Source organism: Pelophylax lessonae (assembly GCF_965119305.1).
Source record: "Pelophylax lessonae genome assembly, chromosome: 2".
In the NCBI taxonomy this organism is placed as follows: Eukaryota; Metazoa; Chordata; class Amphibia; order Anura; family Ranidae; genus Pelophylax; species Pelophylax lessonae.
In genome coordinates this window covers 562,237,788-562,263,073 of record NC_138769.1, presented here as the reverse complement: position 1 = coordinate 562,263,073, position 25,286 = coordinate 562,237,788, and the positions used below count along the sequence as shown (strand labels likewise).

At 43.5% G+C, this 25,286-nt stretch overlaps 1 protein-coding gene across 1 annotated transcript in view; it reads right to left on the bottom strand.

Moving 5' to 3' along the window:
* Nucleotides 1-25,286, bottom strand: part of ESYT1 (extended synaptotagmin 1) — a 169,797-nt gene that overhangs the window by 21,993 nt on the left and 122,518 nt on the right. Inside the window, exons 19-28 of the mRNA XM_082246504.1 lie at nt 23,045-23,221; nt 22,878-22,960; nt 19,167-19,215; nt 16,098-16,187; nt 14,112-14,207; nt 13,944-14,015; nt 12,092-12,178; nt 11,855-11,995; nt 10,601-10,770; nt 8,151-8,243 (exon numbers count right to left, since the gene is read on the bottom strand). Coding sequence (XP_082102630.1) covers nt 8,151-8,243; nt 10,601-10,770; nt 11,855-11,995; nt 12,092-12,178; nt 13,944-14,015; nt 14,112-14,207; nt 16,098-16,187; nt 19,167-19,215; nt 22,878-22,960; nt 23,045-23,221 — 1,058 coding nt within the window. The remainder of the gene's footprint in view (nt 1-8,150; nt 8,244-10,600; nt 10,771-11,854; nt 11,996-12,091; nt 12,179-13,943; nt 14,016-14,111; nt 14,208-16,097; nt 16,188-19,166; nt 19,216-22,877; nt 22,961-23,044; nt 23,222-25,286) is intronic.

The window sequence follows — 25,286 nt, the reverse complement described above, 5'->3', positions numbered from 1 at the left end:
CTTGCATGTGCTCCCACTGTGGAGACTCTTTAAAATTCATTAGAGTTAGGACTGCAGGTAACAGGGAGCCTTGACGTGGCCCTGCAGCTTTCACATGCGTTTGCAAATGTGTGCTAACTAAACCCCTGTATTGACGCAAACTGTTAGACAGGCCAATTTGGTTGGTAAGCAGACTGGTTGGCAAATTGAACTGGGAATTTTATCTTTGTTTGTTTCATGTGCGTTGCCCTTCCATGTGTTCTTTGCTATGAAGGCCAGTTATAGGTGGGGGCAGAGGCCATTTTCTTTGTTGTATATGTGTACTGGTGAGTGGACATACTGGGTGCCTTTGCTGTAATACTATCAGCTGGGCTTCCATTATGCCCCCAATTACCTTTTCAGGAGGGATGGGCCACCTCCAGGCTCACCTGCCCCCTATCTATCCATTAGCTTGCATGTGCTCCCACTGTGGAGACTCTTTAAAATTCATTAGAGTTAGGACTGCAGGTAACAGGGAGCCTTGACGTGGCCCTGCAGCTTTCACATGCGTTTGCAAATGTGTGCTAACTAAACCCCTGTATTGACGCAAACTGTTAGACAGGCCAATTTGGTTGGTAAGCAGACTGGTTGGCAAATTGAACTGGGAATTTTATCTTTGTTTGTTTCTTGGTCCAAGCAGTGTCAGAAGAATTACAACTCCACACTCCACAGAGGGGTGGGTGCTGTGTCCGTCAATGAACATCAGAGAAATGGAATTTACGGCAAGTTAAAAATGACATTTTCTCTTTTGTTCATTGATGGACACAGCTCCTGATCTTCTTAACCACTGGGACGTCCCAAAGCAGTGTTAAACACGAGGGGTGGGAACAGCGAAAAAAGAAACTCCCAAGGCTAACTATAGCCAACCAGGTAAACAGGAGCTCAACCAAAACAACTGGAGCTCACTTGAAAAAAAAAAAAACTTTCAAAGAGGACCAGGTCCTCTCAACAGCAGCCTGCAAAAAACTTGTGGCCAAAGGAAGCATCCGTAGATGCCAACACATCCACTTTATAGGACTTTGTGAAAGTGTGCACCGACGACCAGGTAGCCGCCTTGCAAACCTGCGTCACTGTCGCCTGATGACGAAAGGCCCAGAAAGCACTGAACGCCTGAGTAGAATGCACCTCGACCGGGAAAGGAGGAACCTGACCCTTGATGGAATAGACCTGAACCACCGTCTGTCTGATCCATCTGGAAATAGATGCAGAGGAAGCTGACAACCCTTTCAGAGGCCCATCTGTGAGCACAAATAGTGAGTCTGACTTCCTAAAAGATTCCGTAGCTGCCAGGTATACCCTAACTGCCCGGACCACATCCAAGGCATGCAAAGCAATTTCCTTCAGATTTTTTGGCCTGGGACAATGGGAAGGCAACACAAGGTCTTCATTCACATGAAAATCAGAGACAACCTAAGGAAGGAATGACGGACAGAGACGAAGAACCACCTTATCTCTGTACCACCAAGTAAGGTGAATGACAGGATAACGCCGCCAATTCTAACACCCTGCGCGACCACCAAAAAGGCCACCTTCTGGGACTGTGTAAGCAGGGGAATCTCCCGAAGATTCTAAAAAGGAGGCTTCTGAAAGACTGGGAGCACCAAATTGAGGTCCCAAGGCGGCAACAGATACCACACTGGAGGGGTCAAGTCCCTAACTCCCTGAAGAAAAGTATGTACCAGGAAGTATGTGGCCAAGGGTCGTTGAAAGAAAGGCTGACACCTGACCCTTGATAGTACTCAAGACCAGTTTCTGCTCAACTCCCCTTTGAAGTAAGGTCAAGATCCGAGCCACCAAAAAAGAGCGAAAATGAACCCCAAGAGACTCACACCACGCAATATACGTACGTCTTCCACGTACGATGGTAGATCTTCCTAGAAGTAGATTTCCTCACTCTAAGCAGAGTGGGAATCACTGAAGCAGACAATCCCCTGTTCTTCAGCGCCTGGCTTGCAACAGCCAAGCCGTCAAAGCCAGCAACTATAAGGAGGATGGATGTTTGGTCCTTGGGACAGCAGATCCTCCCTGAGAGGAAGCTTCCAAGGAACATCAGCGACCAGCTGCACCAGATCGGCCTACCAAGCACAGCGTAGAATTCATGGCAGAAGCTTGAGAGGAAGGAAGGCATAAATCACAGAATACTGACTCCACAGGGCCACCAGCGTGTCTGTGGCGTCCACCAGAGGATCCAGTGACTGTGCCACAAACATCTGCACCTTTCTGTTGAGAAGAGACGCAAACAGATCCACCTTCGGGATGCCCCACCGGAGACACAACTGATGAAACACCATTGGATGAAGGTACCACTCCCCTTGGTCCAATGCCTGCTGAGGTAATCCGCCTGCCTGTTTTCCACCCCTGGAATGTGTATGGCGGAGAAGGCTGGAACGAATTGTTCTGCACATCTTAGAATGCCGGCTACCTCCAGAGCCGCCAGGACACTTTTTGTGCCTCCCTGGTGATTGACATAAGCCACGGCCATGGCATTGTCTGATTTAATGCGCACTGGACATCCCTGAAGACTATCCGTCCAATGTTCCAGGCACAGTCTGATCGCTCTTAGTTCCAAGACATTGATCGGTAGTCTGGACTCTTCCAGTGTCCATATCCCCTGAGCAGAATTTTTGCTGAGGATGCCTCCCCAGTCAGACAGGCTGGCATCTTTGCTGTCCACTGTCCAATACAAGGGGAGGAAGGATTTGTACACCCAAAGCGCCGGATCTGATTGTTCAGAGACTGCGGATTCTTGTCCCATTTGGCCAGAATCTCAGTTACAGGGACCTCCTATTGAACTGTGAAAACGGAACCGCCTCGAAGGTAGACACCATCAGGCCCAGCACCCGCATGCAAGTCCTGAGGGAGGACCATCTACTGGACAGCAGGAGATGAATTGCACCCTGGAGTTTGTCCAGAGGCAGGGGCACTCTGGCTAAGACCGAGTCCAGAGTCAGACCCAGATAGTCCAGCTTTGTGGATGTAACCAGAGCAGACTTCTGAAAATTCAGAATCCAGTCAAACTCCCTCAAAGTTTGTATGGTGATTTCCAGGTTTTCCACCAGAGCAGTAGGAGACTACACTCGCAGAAGGAGGTCCTCCAAAAAGCCCAGTACCCCTATCCCCCGTTGGCTTAACAATGCTAGAACCAGGGCCAACACTTTCATGAAGACCAGAGGAGCGGATGCTAGACCAAAAGGTAACTCCACAAACTGATAATGCTCTTCCCCCACGGTAAAGCGGAGAAAGCGCTGGTGACCGACACATATTGGAATGTGAAGGTAAGCGTCCTTGATGTTGATGGAGGCAAGAAAATTCCCCTGATGCAGGGAAGCCACCACCGTGCGAATGGACTACATTCTGAACTTCTGCACTTACACAAAGCAGTTTAGCGCCTTGAGGTCCAGAATTGGACGCACCTTGCCTTCCTTCTTGGGGACTGTAAACAGGTTTGAGTAAAAACCCCTGAAAACGTTCTAAAGTTGGAATCGGGACAATCACCCTTTGAAGTAAAAGCTCTCGCACCACCCCAAAAAGAGCCTGTAAGCATAAGAACGAAACTCTCTCTTGTACCCTGACCGTATGACCTTGCGGACCCACTTGTCTTGTACCAGGGAAGTCCACAGTTCTGGGAAGCAGCGAAGATGTCCCCCCCACCCCAGATACGGGTGAGGGCACTCCTGCTGAAGGGGCCTTGTCTGGAGAAGCCTGCTCTTGCCAGACCAAGTTCGCTTGGATCCTCCAGTGGAGGCCCCGAAAGGGCTTTGATCCCTTGTCAGTCGACCCTGAGGGACAAAAAAGCCTTCTTATGAACCAAGAAAAAAGGGCCCACATCTACGATGAGGGTCCTTGCCAATAGTAGCCTGCGGAAAAAAGGTACTTTCCCCCTGTGAGACCTTTAATGATGTCATCCAGGGTAGTATCAAACAGGCAATCTCCTTGAAAGTGAAGATCTGTCAAGGTCTTTTTAGAAGTCTGGTTCGTAGACCAGTATTTGAGCCAAAAGACACGCCGAAGGACCACTGCCTGAAACAGACAGCAAAGCCACTAGGGGAGCGACATCCAAAGAGGCATCACAGATAAACTGCGGCCCCTGGACCAGCTGGTCTGCCAGCTTAGCAAAGGCAGGGGGGAGCTACTCCCCCCTCCACGTCACATCGCAAAAGCTTAGCCCATTCGGTCAGAGTCTGCGACACCATCGCAATGGTGAATATCGGCCTCAGTGCCGAACCAGCCAGGGTGTACGTATTGCGGGCCACAGCCTTCGCCTTCCTGTTAGCCGGGTCCTTAAAGGCTGGGGACTCTTTACCCAGAATCATGGTTGCCTTGTTTAATCTGGAAACCAAAGGGTCCACCACCGGTGGAACAGTCCACTTCTTAAGAAGGGACTCCTCATAGGGGTATCGCCTAGCAATTCGCTTAGGGACCCCAAGGGAACGCTTTGGTTGTCCTCACTCTTTAGTGACAATTCTGTCAAAATAGAAGGGGAAAGGGAACACCTTTGCCACTCTAAATGGCTTGTGAGTGCCAAAGGGAACTTGCGCCTCTGTCGCAGCCACAGCTGCATCCTCCATCTTTAAGTCTCAAGCACAGATACAATCAGTGCATCCACCAGCACCTTATCCTTTTCGTGTGGGCTGCAGAAGTGGAGGAATCCTCCTCACTATCAGAGGATTCAGGACGTGTGGTCGCAGACCCTGAAGGGTGACCCACGTCCGTGGCGGCCGATTCAAATTCAGGATCTAAGGAGACAGATGAGGCCAGGGAAGGCGGGCGGGGGGGGGGGGGGTAACTTTATGCCAATCCGACGTCCAAAAGCCACCTTCACCCGGGACACAAAGGACTCCAGGGCCGCCGTCAGTGCATCGATGGATGGATGAGACTGGAAGGCTCCGAGCCTCAGAGAGGGGATCAGGTGGGGTGATGTGCTCCAAAGACTCCATGAGTCCCCAGGGAGACCCCACAAAAAAGTGAAAACACCAGTAAGGGACAACCCCCACCACTCTAGCAGCACCACCTGGTTGCCAGTCACAGAGCACCAATCGATCCTCAGCAGAGAGGGAGAGGACCCCACCAGATTCACCACCCCGCAGAAACCAGGCACCGCAGCCACCAGGAAAATCTGCACTGCACGAGCTGCGATCAGGAAACAAAAGGATCCAGGAGTCAGCACCAGGGGATGAGGAGGGGCTCCCACCGCCAAAAAAGCCGCCCAGAAGGCTCCACAGACATGGCTGTTGCGTTTTTCTCTGGCAGACCAGCGTAAAATGGCTGCTGGACTACACAAACTTAGCCGCCAGGCATTGCAGCACAAGGCTACAACAAAATGGCATCCCCACGAGGCTCCCAGGGACTCAGGAGGGATCCCTAGGCCTCAAGGACAGACCCAGGCAAGACGAGGGGCTCTGGCAGGAGCCCCCACCAAGTAAAGCCCCCCCCCCCCGCACAGCCGATTGTCCGGTCATCGGCGGCACACCCCCTGCACCCAATGCCAGCATAGCACCCCGCCCCCACCCCAGGAGGTGGACCAGACCACCCACACAGCCCCAGCATAAGTGGAGGGAGGGGTAGGATGTAGGGACAGATGAAGGGGGGTGCCTGACGGGAAGGAGGGGTACCCAGGGGTCCGAGTGTCCCATGGAGGGGCCCACGTCCACCCCAAAACCCTCCAGGGGAGGGGGGACAGCTACTCACCATACCAGGCGGGCACCGCTCCAGACAGAACCCTTCACTATTGAAATGGGGGGGCTTTAGGCCAGGAGGAACGCTGCGACTCGGGCTAAGACCCAGTCGTGTGCAATCTCACGAGGTGTTTAACTTGCAAGCCAGCCCGTGTCTGGTGGGGCTAAGTCTCGGTAGCGTGGAGCTGAGGTCTGCATGCGCTCGCTGGCCAGACTGGGGTGACCACTGGTTCTAGATTATCCAGTCGCCCAGTCTGGCAGTTGATTGTAGATCTCACAGGAAAAAAACAGGAGAAAAAAATCTATCTAAAAAGAAAAAAAATTGCCAGGACCAGAGATCCCAGCAAGGAACTAGGTCCTTACTCATGGCTAGGCAGAAAAAAAACTAGTACCTATAGCAGAGAGAGGGTGTATACCCTCTGGGACTGCCCTTAGGCGTAGTCAGATTTTATTTCTGCCTAGTGTCCTACTCCTGTAGGGGGCAGTATAACCCAATGGTTGAGGAGATCAGGAGATGTGTCTGTCAATGAACAAAAGAGAAAATACTGTGTGTTGTCAGTCAACAACAGAAAATTTCTTGCAGGTCAACAGGTTTTTTTCCATACTTGCAGCGTCTCTAAAGGATAAAATATATGCAGTACATCTGCATATGTTTTGTATTTTGTCTAATATACACTTATAAGTTTAACTTCATTTTTTTTTTTTTTTAATCTTTAACAAGTTCACAACAGTACAAGTATATGCAAAACTAAAATACAGAGCAAACAAAGTGCAGACAGTAGATACAGAGAGGAGGCATAATTGGCATATATGTCAACCTGGATGTAAAAGGAGAAACAGAAGCATCTACGAGAGGGTCAAAAAATGTCATATGTGGGGAGTGTGCCATTTTGGCCAAACAAAGAGAAAAAGAAACCACCTCAAGACTTTATGTCTGTCACAGCTATCCGGCAGGACCCCCATGGGGGAGTCGGCTAGCCGGCCAGACACAACGGAGATCCACGGGAACTAAATACTAAGGCATCTACATCACAACGCAAATTTAGAAGAAAACAGTAATAAAAGGCCGCCTTAAAGAAAAAGAAAGAGAGAGTGAAGGGGGGAAGAATAGAACAGAAAGATAGATGGGGGGAGGGGATGGGAACAGACAGAGGGGGCCTGGAGAGGACTTGGACCCTAGGGAGAAGGTTACCAGCATGGAGCCTCGGCACTCAAGATCAAGCAGAGGCTCCACCCAGAAAAATCACCAATTACCTATATGGGATTTCGTCTGAGTAAAACATCCACCCCATCCAAGTGTCCTTGAAGCGTTCTTGTCTACCCTGCGAGGTCAGAACCCCACGTTCCGCCTCCATCACCAAGTTAACATCCCTCTTTCATTCAGGTAGCATAGGACAGGTAGACTGTCGCCAATGCCTTGGTATGAGACATTTGGCGGCAGTTTAACTTCATTTTAAAAGCTAAATCCCCAACTGGTAATGGTAAAAAGAAAAGAAAAAAAAAAAAGCAGCTCTGGCTGTTATATACACCTTCTCTTTGGTGCTGTCCCCTGCAGACTTACCTGCTCACTGATTCAGTGACGGTCTTCTTACAGGTTGAATGACATCCAGTATCATTCAATTTGCTTTGTGTGAGCCCTGGAAGACCAGGCTCTGTCCCCTGCCCTGGACTTACAAGAGAATGCTACAGAGAGCAGTGCTGTTCTCTACAGCATTTAGGAGCCACACACCTCCAGAGGAAGATGAGGGCGAAGAAGATTTGTGATGTCACTGTACTAAACCAAAGACAACTGGAAAAAAAATGTTAAGTATAGTAATTGATTTTTTTTTAAGGCTGCAGGGGTGTTCTAATGGGGGTGGAGAAAAAAAAGGGAGAGGCCTGGGGAGTCTGGAGTTGAGCTTTAAGACCACAGCTACACAAGTAGTTTCAATACTTTAGCTGAACTACTAATGACACTGAGAATTGCTAAACGCATAGCACAATTGGCTCTCTATGGCACAAGCTACACAAGGAACCATTTGTTCATTCAGTTTAGTAACTGATCAGTAGTCTTTTAAAAAATTTGCCCTTGTAGATCAAACTTAAAATCCCTTCACACTTAGTATATACAGGGACACCGAGCAATTTTGCAAATATAACCTCTGACCTCAGCCTTTTCTTTACCTAAGATATATGAAATTTAATTATAGAACTAGACCAGATTATGGCTGAAAATCAACAGCGAGTGAAGACGATTATGTCACAATCGATACAGAAGGAGAAATAAAAACAAAGGTTCTGTACAGCTGGTTAAAAATCTTGTCCAGGGATCACACAATTAACTGGCTCAGCAAAACGATACATTCAGTGTTAAATATTAAAAAAAAAAGTATTAAAAATAAAAAAAAAGTGTTAGTCATTTGCTTGGCATATATATTTAGATTTATATATTTAGTACATAGAGCAGATGTTTCTTACCTGCAGCTGTGCATCACTGCCAAAAGCTTTCCCTCCTTTGCTGGGTAATACACTGTCACATGCAGCTGACCTACAGCTGTTGGCTCTGAATCACTGTGGGAGAAGATTAAAATAATCAGTCTTGTGAATTGTTTTCATGTTCGTAGTTTATCAGTTATTCTTCTACTGAAGTCTATGTCAAGCCTTCATATTCTAGGGGAGGGGGAACCTCCATGTAGAAACATGGGGACGCCAAACCTCCTGCAAGAGCAAAGTTTTTAGCGATTTGTAAATATAAATTACACTTACAAGACCACTGCTGGTAAAATCTGGTATTGCAATTCAATTGTCAAATACAACGGCTCCATATAGGAAAAAAATAATTTAATTAGTTGTACTTCTTTCCACCCAAGCTGTAAAAATCTTTACTTACTAGACATCTTTGGGTTGTTGCTTTGATGTAGACTTATGACTGACTATGTCCAGGCAGTGAGGAGAAATTGGGGTGCTTTGGAGCAGGGCTTAAAGATGGAAAGACAATGTGTTCACTGAGGTGGAGGACTGATAGCACCTTAGCAAAAAAGGATGGTCTTGGGCTTGAAACTACCTCGTCATTGTGAAGAATGAGGTACAATTCCTTAAAAGAGAGAGCTGCCAACTCAGAGACATGTCTGACAGACATGAGAGAGAACAGAAAGACCACTTTGCAGGAGAGGATAGGGATATCCCTGATGGATTCACAGGGTGGTTTCTGCAGGGCAGAGAAAACCAAGTTGAGATCGCAAGGAAGCGCAGAGAGGGACTTGATACACCTTGAATAAAGGTAAACTAGGAAGAACAAAGGCTTTTGAAAAAATTATGGACAAGGATGGAGAAAGTCGAAACCTGTCCTTTCAGAGAGCTTAAGACCAATTCTGGTCAAGACCTGGTTGTAGGAAGGTCATAACGAGAGGCACAAAGTAGCTGGAGTGTCTGTGGTCACACCAAGCAAAAAAAGAATTACCGTATTTTCCGGCGTATAAGACGACTGGGCGTATAAGACGACCCCCCTAATTTTCATATACCAGTAATACTTCTACTTAGGTTACCTTGGAGATATTATACTCGGCGTATAAGACGACCCTCCATTTTTGGGGGATTTTTTTGAGGTTCAAAAGTAGTCTTATACGCCAGAAAATACAGTACATGTACGAGTTACGGTCAGAAACATTGTGCCAGCTGCAAGGCTAATGCCATAAGCCTGCATGTTTACAGAAACAGAAGTCTAACTACACGTGTGTCGCCATGCACATGTAACAACACACATATTCACCAACACACCGGGGATCATCCGATATCGTCCAAAACAAAAAGTTTTGGATGACATCGGATGATCCACAGTGTGCTGGCGAATATGTGAGTTGTTTTATAACCAGCCCAGTTTCCAGCTGGTGGTTGCTACAGCACCCGCTACTGACAGGCCTATGCCCAGGAACATGTGTGATGAGAATTTGGACAATACCTTGTTGTGCACATGTACACCAACCTCAGGCTGCACTTCTAACCAAAATTCTGCCCATGGACTGCCTGCACATCTGCCTATTTCGGACTCTGATCCTGCCTATGATTTGTTGCCTTCTTGCTCAGCTGTTACTGGACCCAGATTGCTATTTGAATGGACTTAGGGAATCCATGGTGGACCACAAGTCGTATCACTGCGCATCTGATACAGCACTCCCAAGGTCCAGTCTCCGGTGTCTGCACCCTGGTACTTGTACCTTTTCATCACCCCTGCAGACCCTGTCTCAACTTCCAGGTGTGCTCAGATGAGAACTGTGCAAGAGGCCACCCTTTGGTATCTCAGGCTCTGCATAAAGGAACGTAACAGATTCAACAGTCATTCTGTTAAACCTGACAGTGACAACCAGGGTAGAATAGGGGGAACCTGGGAAAGCAGGTCTGGCCTGCTGGGGAGAGGCCAGGGGTCTTAGTAGTCAGAGGATACAGACAAACTGCTTCTATTTGCAGTATCAGAAGGCAGTGAAGGAGATGATTGAAGCATCTGAAAACAAAATGGTAAACTAGTTGAGCGAAGAGTGATTTCTCTGAATAGGAAGAAGAGGTCCATCACATTAGGACACTATCCGCTGACATCCGATTTTCATCCTTTCAGTTCTGTTCCGTTTTTTTTGGAACGGAACAGAACCCTATTTTTGTTCCGTTCAAAAAACGGAGCGGATGCAAAATCGGATCTCAGCGGTGTCATCCGCTGACATCCGCAATGCCCATAGACATACATTATGTCCGTATATCATCCGCAAACGGATGGGATGATATGCGGACATACGGAGCGGATGACACTTGTGTCATCCGCTCCATGAAAAAAATAAAAAAAAAGCACCGGAGCGGAGAAAAAAAACTGAACGGCCGTGTGAAAGAGGCCTAAAGTTAGTTTTCCCTAGCTTCAACAACATAAAGAAAAGGGTACTTGCCTATTTGTGTGGGGCAGTCTCAGTCTCAGCTCTCCCGCAGAGAGGTCTTCATTGTCCACAGCAGACTCCAGAGTAAATTCTGTTTTATCAGGGGTAGGAGGTCTAGGAGGGTCAGCAGACTTAAAACTAAGAGCATTGAGTTCAGGGCTGACATTGGGGGAGGCCAGAATCTGTAACACAGTAACCAGTCACTTAATAAAAACACAAATCTAAGGCCTAATTCAGATGGGCACTGGGACCCATACTGTGTGCAGGAGGTGTTTGTTTTGGCGTTTGCATCTTCCCTTAACTGTGTGTACAGACAGTCTATGGAAGTGGAAGCTGTCAAATTTTTACATGCATCTGTGTGCGTGCAGCTGCTGTGTCTGCATCCACTTTTATAGGCTGCCTGCATACGGGAAGATGCAGACACCAAAACAAAAGCCTGTTCAGGCAGTACAGGTGCCAGGGTCTGTCTGAACGAGGTCTGAATGAAAAATACAAGACATAAATATCAGAGGCGGGTTTCTGTGGAGGGCACATGTCATTTTCACTTTGGCAACAAAGACAGAAGTTCTGGGTGAACTCAGATCTGAGCCACTATACTAACAATTCGATGTTGGTACAGCAATCTCCGCTGCTAAGCTATTGTATTTTGACAAGGGGATGGTCACCCCACCAGAACACTCTCGTCAGCTTTCTCAGCCATTGGCTGAGAGCACTGACCAAGAGCCAGTCGGCAGACCTTTTTCGGTCATGAACGGCTGGCTTCCATCAGACTGGCTGCCGTACACACGGACCGAATGTTGGCCAGTTTCTACTGAACAGGCTGATACTGGCCAACATTTGACCCATGTGTACTAGGCTTGCCACTTTACTCAAGACCAATAAACCATAGCAGTAATAGTCACTGTCTGACAAATCCAGGCTCCAGATGTGGTCAAGTCAATCCTGCAATACATGGATTTACTTTCTACTACAGACTTTACTATCCTTGCAGTCACACTTTTCACAGGCCTGTACTAATCAGGAATTAGCAGCTGCATAGCACACTAAGGATCAGCACAAATGTTTAAACCTTAGTTAAGAGACCTGTGAATCATGTTTGGTGGAATGTTTTTAACAGGAAAAGAAAAAAGCTACACATAGTCATCTTCACTCTGGATGGTGTCCAGATCTATCAAACCAAATAAGTAGTAATCAGCAGTACACAAAAAAAAAAAAAAATTTGAGAGATTAATTTCTTCAAATGTAGCTTGGTAATCATTCACTCACCCTCATCTGAGCTCTCATGAGAATTTCGGCTTCAGATGAATTCAGAGGGAACCAGCCATCAACAGTGAAACATTCAGCAGTCAGAAGATCAGACAGTGGCATTGTCAAAGACCCCAAGGACTTACTGGCCTCATCCCGCACCTTTAAGAAAACACGACAATATAAATATCAGTGGTCAATAAAAGTAAGACAGATGACAGTCCAGAACTGTACTAAACAAGCAAGCGTTATACTCACATTAATCTGCAGAACTTCATTATTGGGATTTTTCACAAGGAATACAAAGTTTTCTTCCCAGACTGGATTGCTACTTTTTGATGTGACCTGAAAAAGGCAATCCCACACCACTTACTAACAGGAATACCTAGAAAATAGGCAACTCCAATTCATCTGTGATTTTATCGGCTGGATCTGTCTGACTAAGCAAAAACACTCTATGCATTGATTTAAAGTGCAATGTTCCTGCAGCCAGATATCATGTTCTCTGTTCCTAGGTTTTAGATCACATGAAGGAGGTCTGAAGTAGCAGTATTCTACACGAGGGACTATTTTCCTAAAAAGAATACTATTTGATAATGCTAACAATTCTATGAAATGTGTATATCAAGGGTAGATCCATTTTATGGGTGCCATGTATTTAGGAACAGTAAGTTGTTTCCCTTATGGCTCTTTTCCCAACGACAAGTTCCTGGACAGCTGCAAGCCTTTTGTCCAATTTATTGTACAACAAAGTTCTTTTCTATTTTAATCACAGTGGTAATTCATAGAACGCATGTGGTTCTTACTGCTAAAATGTTTGTCAATAGCTTTAGCAGGTGAAAATGGTGCAAATCTTTGGCCTAGAATGGATTGAAATTTGGCAGATTCAGCAGGGATGAATTTCGTCAATGTGTGGATCATTAGATTGACTTTTGTCAAAAGGCCTTGTCAGAATTTTTCTCTCAAAGAAGTGTATTCTGACAGTAAAGAGTCCCCACTGTCAGCATACCTTACCTTCTGACTGCAACTCCCCCCCCCCCTTATATTTACTAGATTCAGCACTGTGAACAAGAGCATTGGCTCTCTTGGTTCTCTCCTTCCTTACAGGCTCAAACAGCAGTGGGAGCCATTGACTCCTGCTGCTGTTAATCACAGCCAGTGTGAGGGAGCAGGACCAAGCTGTGCCCTGTGTGTTAATGGACACACAGCTGGCTCAGGAGCGAGCCCATACAAGTTTCCCCCTAGCAAGCGGCTTGCTATGGTGAGTACTCGGTGGGGGGGGGAGGAGCCAGAAATGGTGGTGGGGGACCCGAGAAGAGGAGGATCGAGGATGCTCTGTGCAAAACCACTGCACAGGGCAGGTAAGGATGACATGTTTGTGATTAAAAAAAAAAGAAAAATAAGGGTATACAAACATTTTAAAATTTAAGAGGTGACTGGTGACTGTATTTTTGCTAATCTCTTTGCATTTGACACTGCTGACCATTTTCTGCTCTTAACATGTCTTCAACCAGTTGGCATTTTGTCACTGCCCTCTTTGTATAATGTGATATTAAGCAGACCAGTTGTTTAAGGTCTTTTTTAAAGGTTCTACATAAAAGATTCTTTTCCACTCCGGTCTATGTTGGTAAACCCAGAGGATAACCATCCCAGTACTTTATCTACCCTAGCATGCTGAGCACACTGATCTCTACCAATAGCCTCAAACACCAGCTATATTCAGATAATGCCCAGATCCACATGTCCATTCTAAAAATCGTTTCCAACTATCTCTGTCATCTATTTGTGCATGTCTGAACATTACCTAAAGTTTCACCTGAAAAAAAAACAGATACTTATGTTCCAGTCAGTCAAAGCCCTTCCTTTCTAACTGTAAAATGCACAATTATTTAACTAACCTCATCTTTTCAGTTAGGCTTGGCCAATATCCCTTCACACATTCAGCAAATGGCAAGTCTCTGCATAACAAATCATTTCAACTTCCACATAAGCTAATTTTTTCCCATGATATTGACCTTTAAGTCAAATGTCTGAGATGTTTGGATCCATTTATAAGGATTATCAATAGAAAATGAGTGTAAAAATGGCACAGATTTCCACTTAAAAATACCTTGGTTTTGTAGGTAGATTTCCTTACAGTTATCTCTGCGCTTGCTGTTGGGGGCTTGACTCCCTTCTTCATCTATTAAAAACAGAGAATAAATCCGTGATGCACAGAAAAAAAAAAATGGGAAGCTGCAAAAAAGACATTGAATAAAACAAAGACACGTGATCTTACTGGCAGGTTACAGGCACTTTCCAGATAGACGCATAGAAGGGCACTTGAGAACTCGTCACTGTTTGCTGGCTGAGACAGGCTGTTCAACAGGAGAACCTAAAATGGAAATAGTTCACCATTTGATTGTAGCAACCTATTTTACTGAAGAGCACAATACATGCCATAGACAAACTACACAGAATACAACATGTGAGCATTATAAGAACAGGAAAGACAGCCAGATATTATCATCAGAAAAAAAAGACACCAGGAGAGTATTAACATAGCTGACAAAGTAGCATGAAAGGGTTATCAGAACAGACTAGACAAAGCTATAGTGTCATCAGAAAAGACACAACCGGGCCGAATGCCTGGACCTGGGAGAGCCCCGTCTCCGCCCGATTTGATTTGATCCGGCCCTGCCCAGTACTTTGGGGATCCCGTATCTCCCAATTGCTTTCTTGATATGCATAGTTATTGTGGATTGTTAAGTTCATGCTGTTTGCTCACCTATGCACTATTGGTGTTATTTCTAAGGTGTTATGTTATTTTGTGTCTCTTGTTTCTGTGATACATTGTTTGTTACTGCACCTTTTTCTCAATAAAAATTGAATATACAAAAAAAAAAAAAAGAAAAAAAAAGAAAAGAGAAGACACAACCCAGTAGGAGAGTATTATCAGTACAGTAGGAAGACGGCCTGGGTAAAATATTAGGCAGGCAGGGGACAGCAGGAGAGTGCGATCAGAACAGAATACAAAAAACAGCAGGAAATCATTTCAGACCAGGCAGAAGAACATCATTAGACCAGACAGTACTTTCCAGGGATTTGTGAATTTTCCGATAATACGTTTTCCTATTGTCTTTTTCAGAACAAGCACAAGACAGCAGAGAGTGTAGAAAAGCAGGAAAGGGTATTATTGGAACACGCAGAGTTCAAGATTTTACAACATGCAGGAGACCAAAGGAGGAACAAAGAGCAGCAAAAGAGTATCATCGAAATAGACAGAAGACAGCATCATCAGAGCAGACGGAATGAGTGGAAAGATGATCAGATAGCCTTATGAGAAAAGATGAAAGACAGTGGAAGATTCTTAGCAGAATAGACAGGAGACATTAGGAAAGTATTATAAGAACAGGCAGAAGCAAGCTGGAGAATATTTAAGCAACCCATACACAAAGCAAATTTCTTTCCCGCAAAATTAGCATGATTCCACCATCAACACAGGGGAATTCCCCCCGCCGAGCCATTGTTTTCTCCCGGTGGGCGGAGGGGGGGGGGGCTGTGAAAGCCACCCCTGCCGGCAGAAGACCGTGATTATTGCTGGTGGCTATACCAGCGGCTAATCACAACCAAAATCTGGCAGGCTGGTTTCACCGAAGTTGATTGATCGATTAACTTGGTACATTCAGCCTGCCCATACATGGTTCGAATCTTGGCCGGTTCCTGCTGACTCAGCCGACATTTTGACCGTCTTTGGACAGCCTTAGCAAAAAATCAGCACAGGCATAAGACAGTGGGATAGTAGTAACAGAAGAATCACAGCACAAAGAAAAAAAATAATCAGAATAGATGGACAATGGGGGAGGGGGAGGAAATATCAGAGCACGCTGTAGGCAGTGGGAGAGTATCAAACAGAAAGAAGACAGAATATAATCAGAACAGGCAAAGTACAGTAGGAAAGTATTAACATAATGGGTAATGGATGAGCGAGCGTTAGGACAGATACAGCTATAATATTTTATTGGAACAAAGACAAGACAGCAGGAAAATATTACTATTATTATAGGACGAGCAGGGGGGAGTATAGGACTCGAAAAAACAGAGGAAAGTGGAAGGGATATTAACAGAAGGGGCAGAAAACAGCAACAGCTACATACAAACAAAGACAATTAGACCATATAAGCTACATACTCAAAGTTGAAGACAGCAAATAAACATTACAACAGCAGACAGAAAATAGTAGGAAAGTCTTATATAAATGAATGGCGGAGCCACACTGCATTACCTGTTCTAGTTGAGCAGTATCAGTAAGATGTGACAGACACTCGACTTTTACATGTAGTTTTCCTGACTTCACTTCCTCTAAGGACAACCACTGAAAGTGAGAACATACTGGATTGTTACATGCTATAAAATACACTACAAAAAAAACTATCAATTTTAAACAATCTATATGTTTTAAAGCATTAGGGACAGGCAGTATAAAAGGTATATGTATGGTGACACAATAGTTTGGTATGTCTCCTACTTTGAATTTGTGTGGTTGACTGTTTGTCCTGCAATATGTTAAGTATGAAAAGCCCAGATTGTTATTAGAAGATTATTAAATGCACAGTCAGGTCCTGCTGCCTGTATTTCTGAAACAAAACCTTCATGCATATCCCCAGGCTTGTTCGGGGAGGTAGAGCTCCTGAAGAGGCACTGTAATGGCTTTACATACACAATAATTACCTGCTCATTTGGGGTCACAGGGTCCTCTAAAAGTACATCAGTCATTTTAAACTGGGTCATTGTGATGTCCAGAAAACATATAAAGAACCTACTAAACAGGTTTCTGTAAGGTACAATAATGGCTCTGTAATCCAAAACTTTTCAAAGGAAACAACAGCATATGACAGCCCTGCAGCTGTATTGGGAACTATACATGCTCAGGTGAACTAAAATGGAAATTAGAGCAAGCATTTGAATACTGCATAAGGTGTAAAAACTATTTAAATCAATGGACTTACTTTTACAGGGCAACATTTGTACTGCGATGGTTTATGGAGTGGACACGACTAGGATAGCCAAGATGAATCCATAGGCTTCGTCCCAATGTTTAAGGAACTGTATACATTTGGTGGCAATGCCCCAAAGTGACTAGGTTCTGAATTAGGACATTTCAAGTAACAGGGGTGCACATTGCCAGAAAACCAGAGACCGCTCTCTTACAAAAATTAGATTATGACTTTCCTAAAAAAATTAACTCTTTGATTTCATGTAATTAGCTATTGCAGATAGTCGGAGCCAGTCGATTATAACGTTTGACTATGTTAAACAAAAATATAATTGGATTGTGAGTAATAACTCAATATGTATTCTCCACAATAACCAAGTTCAATTTGATAAAACTTGGCAACCATGGATACAATATCGGTCAGTGGACAGGTGGGGCTGGGAGGGGACAACACCTCAATAGCTCTCAAACTTTTCTTTTCATTTGTTAATTCTTAGGCTGGCCATACACAGTCCTGCTAAACCGGCCGAGATTCAGACCATTAATGGGCAGGCTGAATGTACCAAGTTGATCAATCAACTTGGGTACAACCAGCCTGCCGGATTTACTTGCAATTATCGCTAGCAATAATCACTATCTACTCCTTGCGGGGACGATTTCCCCCCGCCGCCTCTCCCCCCCAGACAATGGCTCGGCAGGAGAGATTCCCATGTCAGCACTGTCTGTGTTGATGGGGCAATTCTGCAAATTTCTTTCCTACAACCCTTGTTTGCAGGAAAGAGATTAGCACCGTGTATAGCCGGCCTTACAGTCCAAACTCATTTTTTAATTGTGGTTTACAATTGCATTAATTGCAAATTTGCAAATTGTGTATGTTTTTGCTTGTCATTTTTTTGGCTATTTCTTTCTAGATATCCAATGGATGTTATGATGACTGTGTATTCTGGCTCGAACTGTATAAGCTATTTTTTTAAAAACTTTAATAAACAGATTGAAATATAAAGGACAACATTCGCAATGTAAAATACAGTCGTCAGTGGGATTATTCAAGTGCTGCTGTTACAGAGCTGCATTAACATACAATGGTGACATTGTACATAGGGAATGTAATGATTAAAGCCTAGCACCATGCCAGAATCTCTGCTCATCAGATCATTTTTTTTTTTTTAACCCTGCTTTTTCTTTTACTGTAAATCAGTGGTCCTCAACTCCGGTCCTCAGGGTCCACTAACAGGCCAGATTTTAAGTATTACCTTGGGGAGACGCAGACTAGAGTACTGCAATCACTGAGCAGCAAATTATATCACCTGGGATGCATTTCAGTTATCTTGCAAACCTGGCCTGTTAGTGGGCCCTGAGGACCAGGGTTGGGGACCACTGCTGTAAAGGATTTGATCTCATGTGAATAAAGATGGGCATACACAATTTAATAATAGTTATGACTGCAACAGATTCAAACACAACAATTAAGCAATTTGAGGGATCAATAACCAACTGTTCTCAGTGTTCAAATAGGAGTCTATAAAAAATTCACCATGCGTATGTCTTAAAGTGGAAATCCAGCCTAACACTGACTATGCTTTAAAATGCATTTATTAAGATTGTGATCTAGAGCACCGTATATAGTGATGAGCCGCCATCACTAAATTCATATATCCACAATTCACACATTATACCTGGGACTTTAAATAGGATGCATTACATATACGATTAATACACATGATTGCAAATGTATTATTCAATATATACAGATCATAGTGAAATCGGATTAAAAACAATATTGAGCTGAATTGTAGTTCTATAATATTTCAACACAAGCAGTATTACATTATAAATTCATCCATAACTGTAAAGCTTTCAGGTCAGGTTTGTGAGAGCTAAAAGATATATACCTTGCATATACCCTAAATTCCACTTTAAGAACTCACGCAGGCACAATGAATGACTGCCATATTGTTCGTAGTATAATTATCTCCTATAACTGTCCGCTCCATCTGGTGGCCATGATGTGGTATTTTTCTGAAATACCTCAATACAAAAAATTGCATTATGGCCACTGGATGGAGCTGACAATCTTAGGAGAAAATAATGTTATAAACAACACTGATTATTTGTTGTGTGTTTGAAAATGCTTAAGACATCTAGACAGTGAAGTTTTTAACTACAGACCACAAACTGTTAAGCCTGCTGATTTTATTAGCAAAAAAGGACAATGCATACATAAAGGCCCCTGAAGTGGATACATTTATGCAAAGAAATCTAATCATACATCTTGTCAAACTTCCACCACAGTTGTCGGAGGACACATTGTCCACTGTAGAGTTCTGAAATAGGATTATGAAGAAAACAAAACATTACCTCATCAATGGTTTTCTGTTTAAGGACCGTCTTCACTGGAAGTTTACACCTGAAATAGGAGGAAGTAGTGACAAAACAGAAGAAATAAACTATAAAACCCATATAATAGATATTAAAACTAAAATACCAAGAAATTGTTTTGTTTGTCAACCCCCCCCCCCCCCCCCAAATTCTGAAAGTACTTCTAAATAAAAAAAATAAAATAAATAAATAAAACAGTAAGCAAACAAAAAAGTGGAATCATGTAGATTTAGGTCAGTGCATACTGCTTTTTCTAATGCCTGGTACAGATGGTAAGGTTTTTTTTTTTTCAATTAATCCAGTAGGCTAAACGAAAAAAAAAAAAAAAAACTGAGGAGTTCACTGTAGTATTATTATTATTATTATTATTATTATTATTATTATTAATAAACTAATTATTCAATGTAAGAACAGCAATCTCCCCACTGTGCTATTGTATTCCAAAAGGGGGACCATTCCCCCCTCTCCGTCAGTCAGCGCTCGCAGCCATTGGCTGCCATTGGATGCAGAATGGCTACTGTTTTCCAGCATGCCCGTTCTACAGAAACAGGATGCTCTACATCAGGGGTCTTCAAACTTTCTAAGCAAAGGGCCAGTTTACTGTCCTTCAGACATTAGGGGGGCCGGACTGTGACCAGTGAGAGCAAAAAATGTCCCAGCATCAGTAGTTATAAACAATGCCCCGTCATTGGTTTGAATTGAAGGAATAGTGCCCCATTGGGCCAGATCATTGGGTATCAATGGGAAGAATAGTGCCCCTTCATTGCTGTCAGTCTGAGGAATGGTGCCCCATTGATGGTATCAGTGGAAGGAATAGGACCCCATTGATAGTGTAGCTTGGTAGAATAGTGCCCCAAGGGCCAGATCAAGACAGGCCAAGGGCCACATCTGGCCCCCGGGCCGCGGTTTGAGGACCACTGCTCTACATGAAGGAGTGTGCTACTCCATTTTGTATAATATAATGGCTAACTGTCTAACTCCATTTCATAAAACCCCCAGAAGCACGTAGCATATAGTTAGATGTGTCGTGTCTTTAGTTCCTCTATTAGAAATATGATCTCAAAATTGTTTTTTACATATATTAGCCAACACTTACGGAACATATCTCAGGCCTTGTAGAAAATATTTTAAAACTATTAGTCATGAATACTGTGAGTTTCCTTCAAGACGCTACTGACTTAACAAGCTTAACAATATACAACAATTACCACCAAATACACTTCTAGTCACTATGGATGTAGAATCGCTGTATAGTAACATCCCTCACAAGAATGGATTGGCTGCATGTCACAGATTCTTATCATCCTCACCAAACCACAAATACAGTGCTGAGGATGTTACACAGCTCATCGAATTCATTCTTACACACAACTACTTCACTTTCAATAACGACATCTATCTCCAGTGTATGGGTACTGCTATGGGAAGTAAAATGGCACCCCAGTATGCAAACTTATTTATGGCTGATTTGGAGGACAAATTCCTGAACAGCATACAACATAAGCCATACAGATATTATCGCTATATTGATGATATTTTCATCATATGGACAGAAGGTGAGGAAAATCTCAAACAATTTTTTTCATTGATCAACACCTTTCACCCATCTATCAAACTTAAAATGGATTATTCTAGCAGGCATGCAAACTTCCTAGACACCACAGTATACATCAGAGATGACAAGCTTCATACTTCAATACACAGGAAACCGACTGACCGATGCAGCTATCCCCACAGTTCCAGTTTTCACCCCCAACACACTAAACAGGCCATCATACACAGCCAGGCCATCAGATACCACCGAATCTGTTCAGACCCAAAAGACAGAGATAAACATCTCAGAACACTAGCAAACTCCTTCCGTAAGAAAGGTTACAAAGACAAAACCATCAACACCGGCATAAACACAGCCTTGAAAACCCAAAGGGAAAATCTTCTCCAATACAAAGAGAAAAAAACAAATAACCGTGTGCCTCTAGTCACCACATACAATCCAGGACTAGAAGGGATAAGAAAGATAATCAAAGATTTACAACCCATCATAACAGAAGATGAAACTCTGAAAGGAATATTCCAACAACCTCCAATACTGGCTTTCAGACAACCACTCAACCTCAGACAAACTAATCAGCAGAAAACTTCATTCTGATTAAGAAGTCACAAATAATGGGAGCAAACCCTGCCATAAAAAACGCTGCAAACTGTGCAACCAGATCAATCGGTCTAAAAGTGTCACACACACAAATGGGACCTTCAATATAACAGGATCATACAACTGCACCTCCAGTAATGTTGTATACCTCATCCAATGCAAAAGATGTATCAAAGGATCTTATGTAGGAGAAACAGGACAGAAGTTGCAAGCGAGGATGAATTTGCACAGACATACCATCAAGGAACATAAAGAAGATAGTTTCTGTACACCTGTGGGACATCATTTTTCACAACCGGGCCACCCTATAGAAGACCTCAATGTTTTAGTTCTTAAAGGGAATTTCAGAACCATGCAGGAAAGGAAAACTTTTGAATTAAGAATGATACTTCTTTTTGACACAAAAAATAACGGCTTAAACTTAGATATGGGTTTCCTTACTCATTATCCTACAGTTTTACGACCCCCTCCTTGACTATCCCCCCCCACCTTCCCCTGTCTTCAACTCTCCCTCTATCTTATCTCACTAATCAAGCTAGTTTTATTACCATGCCAGTTAAACTTATGTTTGTTTGGATTTTTCCTTTTTTTTTTTTCCCTTTGGCTTAGAGATTTTGTGTTTCTTTACCACGCTGCTAACATTTTGTGGATCAGTACTGCTTGGATCTTGATGAAGGGGACATACCCAGAAAGCTTGTCCTGAAAAATTTGTATGTTGGTGCAAATAAAAAAAGTATCACGGACAGTACTCAATTGTCCCAATAGAATCTAATAATTTAGTTTGCATCCATATAAGGAAATTACCCTAGACCACCCCCCTTTTACAATGTATGTATAAGTGTTTGCAAGTGCATTAAATCTTTGAGACAATACTTTGAACCACATGCTGACTAGATCGATTTATTCCAGTGGCAAAGGTTTCTCCCGGAGACTCCGCCCTTGCACAGAACCAATTAGACTTGGGTAGTCAGGGACTACTATGAGGTAGAATTGAGGCATTCGCCATCACTACACATTGGCTGAATGTTGGCTGGTTTCTGTTAAAGCGCCCAATGTTGGGCCTGTGTGTACCAGCCTTCACCAGTATATACCTATACAATTTTTACTGCATTAGGGTCCTTTCACACGGGCGTTCCGTATGTCCATTTTTCATCCATCTGTTTGTGGATGAAAAACGGTCATAATGTATGTCTATGGGCTAGCGGACGTTATCGGATGACCATCCGCTGACATCCATTTTGCATCCGTTACGTTAAGTTCTGTTTTTTGCAACGCAAGAGAACCCTATTTTTCTTGCATTTTAAAAACAGAACGGACGCAAAAACGGATGTCAGCGGTGTCATCCGCTAACTTCCGCTAGCCCATAGACATAAATTATGTCCGTTTTGAAAAACGGACATACGGAACGGACCCTACAAAAGTGACATCCGTGTCCGTTTGAAAAAAAAAAAAAAGTGACTGAACGGAAAAAAAAAACCAAAAAAAAAAACGGAGCTGACCGTGTGAAAGGACCCTTACAAAGATAAGCTGGCACTAACCTTCCAAGGAAATCATCTTTGTCGATATCTTTATCAAACACTTGAAACTCAATATCCTGTCCAGGAACATCAGTGACCAGGATCTGCAGGAAAAATGCATGAATTGTCATCACATCCACAGATACAAACCTCCCCAGAGTGTAAAAGAAAATGGCAGGAGACAATACCTCAAATGCTTGGTCCCAGCGAGGATTCAAGTTTTCCTTTATCACTTTGGTCTGTACGGATTTGCCACCAGCTCGGACCACGACATAAGGATCAGACTTCCCTTTAATCATGCCACCCATAAAGTTATCCTTTGCAATCAGGTTTTCAGCTTCAAGCAAATATACACGAAGCACATTCTGTACAAAGACAAGTATCAGAAAAAGTTGTACTGTTTTCTCTATTTACATTAAACCAAAAACATTGAAAAACTGTATCTAAACTCAAGAACAAAAATGTAATAGATTTCAATTTCCTAGTCCTTCGATGTGATGGCTATATTAGCCCCCTTTCCTTTAGGCTAGATTTCCTTTTATTTTCACCTGGTGATCCTGCCAGTAACATAGTTGCTGTCCTAGGGTGACAATGTTCACTACCCCCACCGTATCTATGGAGGAGCAGTATTGTTGCCTTGGCAGAGGAAGTGTGTTAGGACTACAGAACATCTTCCACCCACCTTGTTGTCCTAACATAGGGAGGAGGTGTTCTGTAGTTTACACAGATAAATTTGGCAGGGCTGATTACATTATTGGGATAAAACTGCAGCAGTTTGGATTTCCTGTATCAATAGGTATTTTTTATTTTTTGTTTGCAGTCATTGAACAGATATATAAAGCACTTCCAGTGCTTTATTGAATGAGAAAAGTTCATTGTTAGAGGTTTTAAAATCAATAACACAACATATTCGGAACCCTAAATATGAAAATATTGTCTCATCTTTGTTTCCTAAGCTATACAGTAATTGTTGGCCGAATACATCTAGTGACAGGGTCAATTGGGTTTGTTGCAGGCTGGCTGGTAAGTCGGGAACATTTGTTTGTTTTTTACATTTGTCGCCCTTCCACGTGCTCATTGCTGCAAATGCCACTTATAGGTTGTGGTGGTTGCCATTGTTTTTACTGTTGGAAATTGGTGAGGGGACGCACTGTATACCTTTGATGCCATAGTGCTATTGCTGGGTGTCCAGTGCATCCCTATACCTTTAGAGCCCTTTCACACCGAGGAGTTTTTTTAAGCACTTTGGTGTTAAAAAAAACACCTGAAAAGCTCACAAAAAATGCTTCCCATTAAAATCAATAAAGGCTTTCACACTGGGGCAGTGGTTTGCTGGCAGTGCGTTGAAAAAAATCCAGCATTGAGCATCTTTGGAGCATGTTTGGAGAGCTAAAAATGCCCCTCTCAATTGAAATGAATAGGAGGTGCCTGAAAAGTTTTTGAGTCACGTGTCCTTTAACAGCTTCCAGACCACCCGCCGCACATTTACTGCGGCAGGCTGGCCCTCATGTGCGAATCGATGTAGCCCTACGTCGGTCGCGCGCTTGGTGCTATGCAGCAGGGATGCCGATACACGGGACCAGCAGCTGCGACTGCCGCTGAGCACCCGCGATCGTTCCCCGCTGGGAGAGGATGATGGTCAGCTATTGTAAACACAGCTGACCGCTCTTCTCTCTGAAATGATCACAGAGCATGCCTGCCTCCAAAGACGCCCAAAAAATGCCCGATAAATGCCTGCAACAAAAACGCCCAGGTGGAGCGGAGCCATATCCCTGTGCTACTAAAAATTATAAGAAAAATTATCTTTTTTTCTGGTTCTGGACATGCTACAGAGCTGAAACTTCACATGTACACTTTTTAGACCCAGACACTAAATCCAAAGAAATCTCATTTTTTTTTTCAATAATTTTTTCAATAATTGGCTCTCTATCAAAAACGACAATTTTTAAGAACTTTTTTTTGTGTGATTGAGCATGACCCAGAACCATCATATTCTGATTGGCCAAATACAAAGTCGTACAAAGTCGTCTATCATATAAGTCGCGCTGAATACGCGCAAAGTCGCGCTGAAAGTCGCATTAACAAGTCGCCCCTTATGAGGCGACTTAGAGGTCGCGGCAGTGTGAACCGGCTCTTAACCTAACACATAGCATGGCTTACAAACAAAACAAAGAAACACCTACTATAGGAAAAAAAAAAATGACCACATTTTTTAGTGTTACATAAAAAACAATGCAGCTATATTACCACAAAGTGACTCTTTCTGCAGAAAGTGCTGCAGTATGTTATTTAACTTCTCCTTGTATTACTAGTAAACATGGGAAAATATTATCAGTTTATCATGTCTATGGGATGGGTATAATTAACACAGGTTGGCCAGATATTGCAGCATGATCCAACTAACTGCCTTCAGGCTTCTTTCTTTACTGG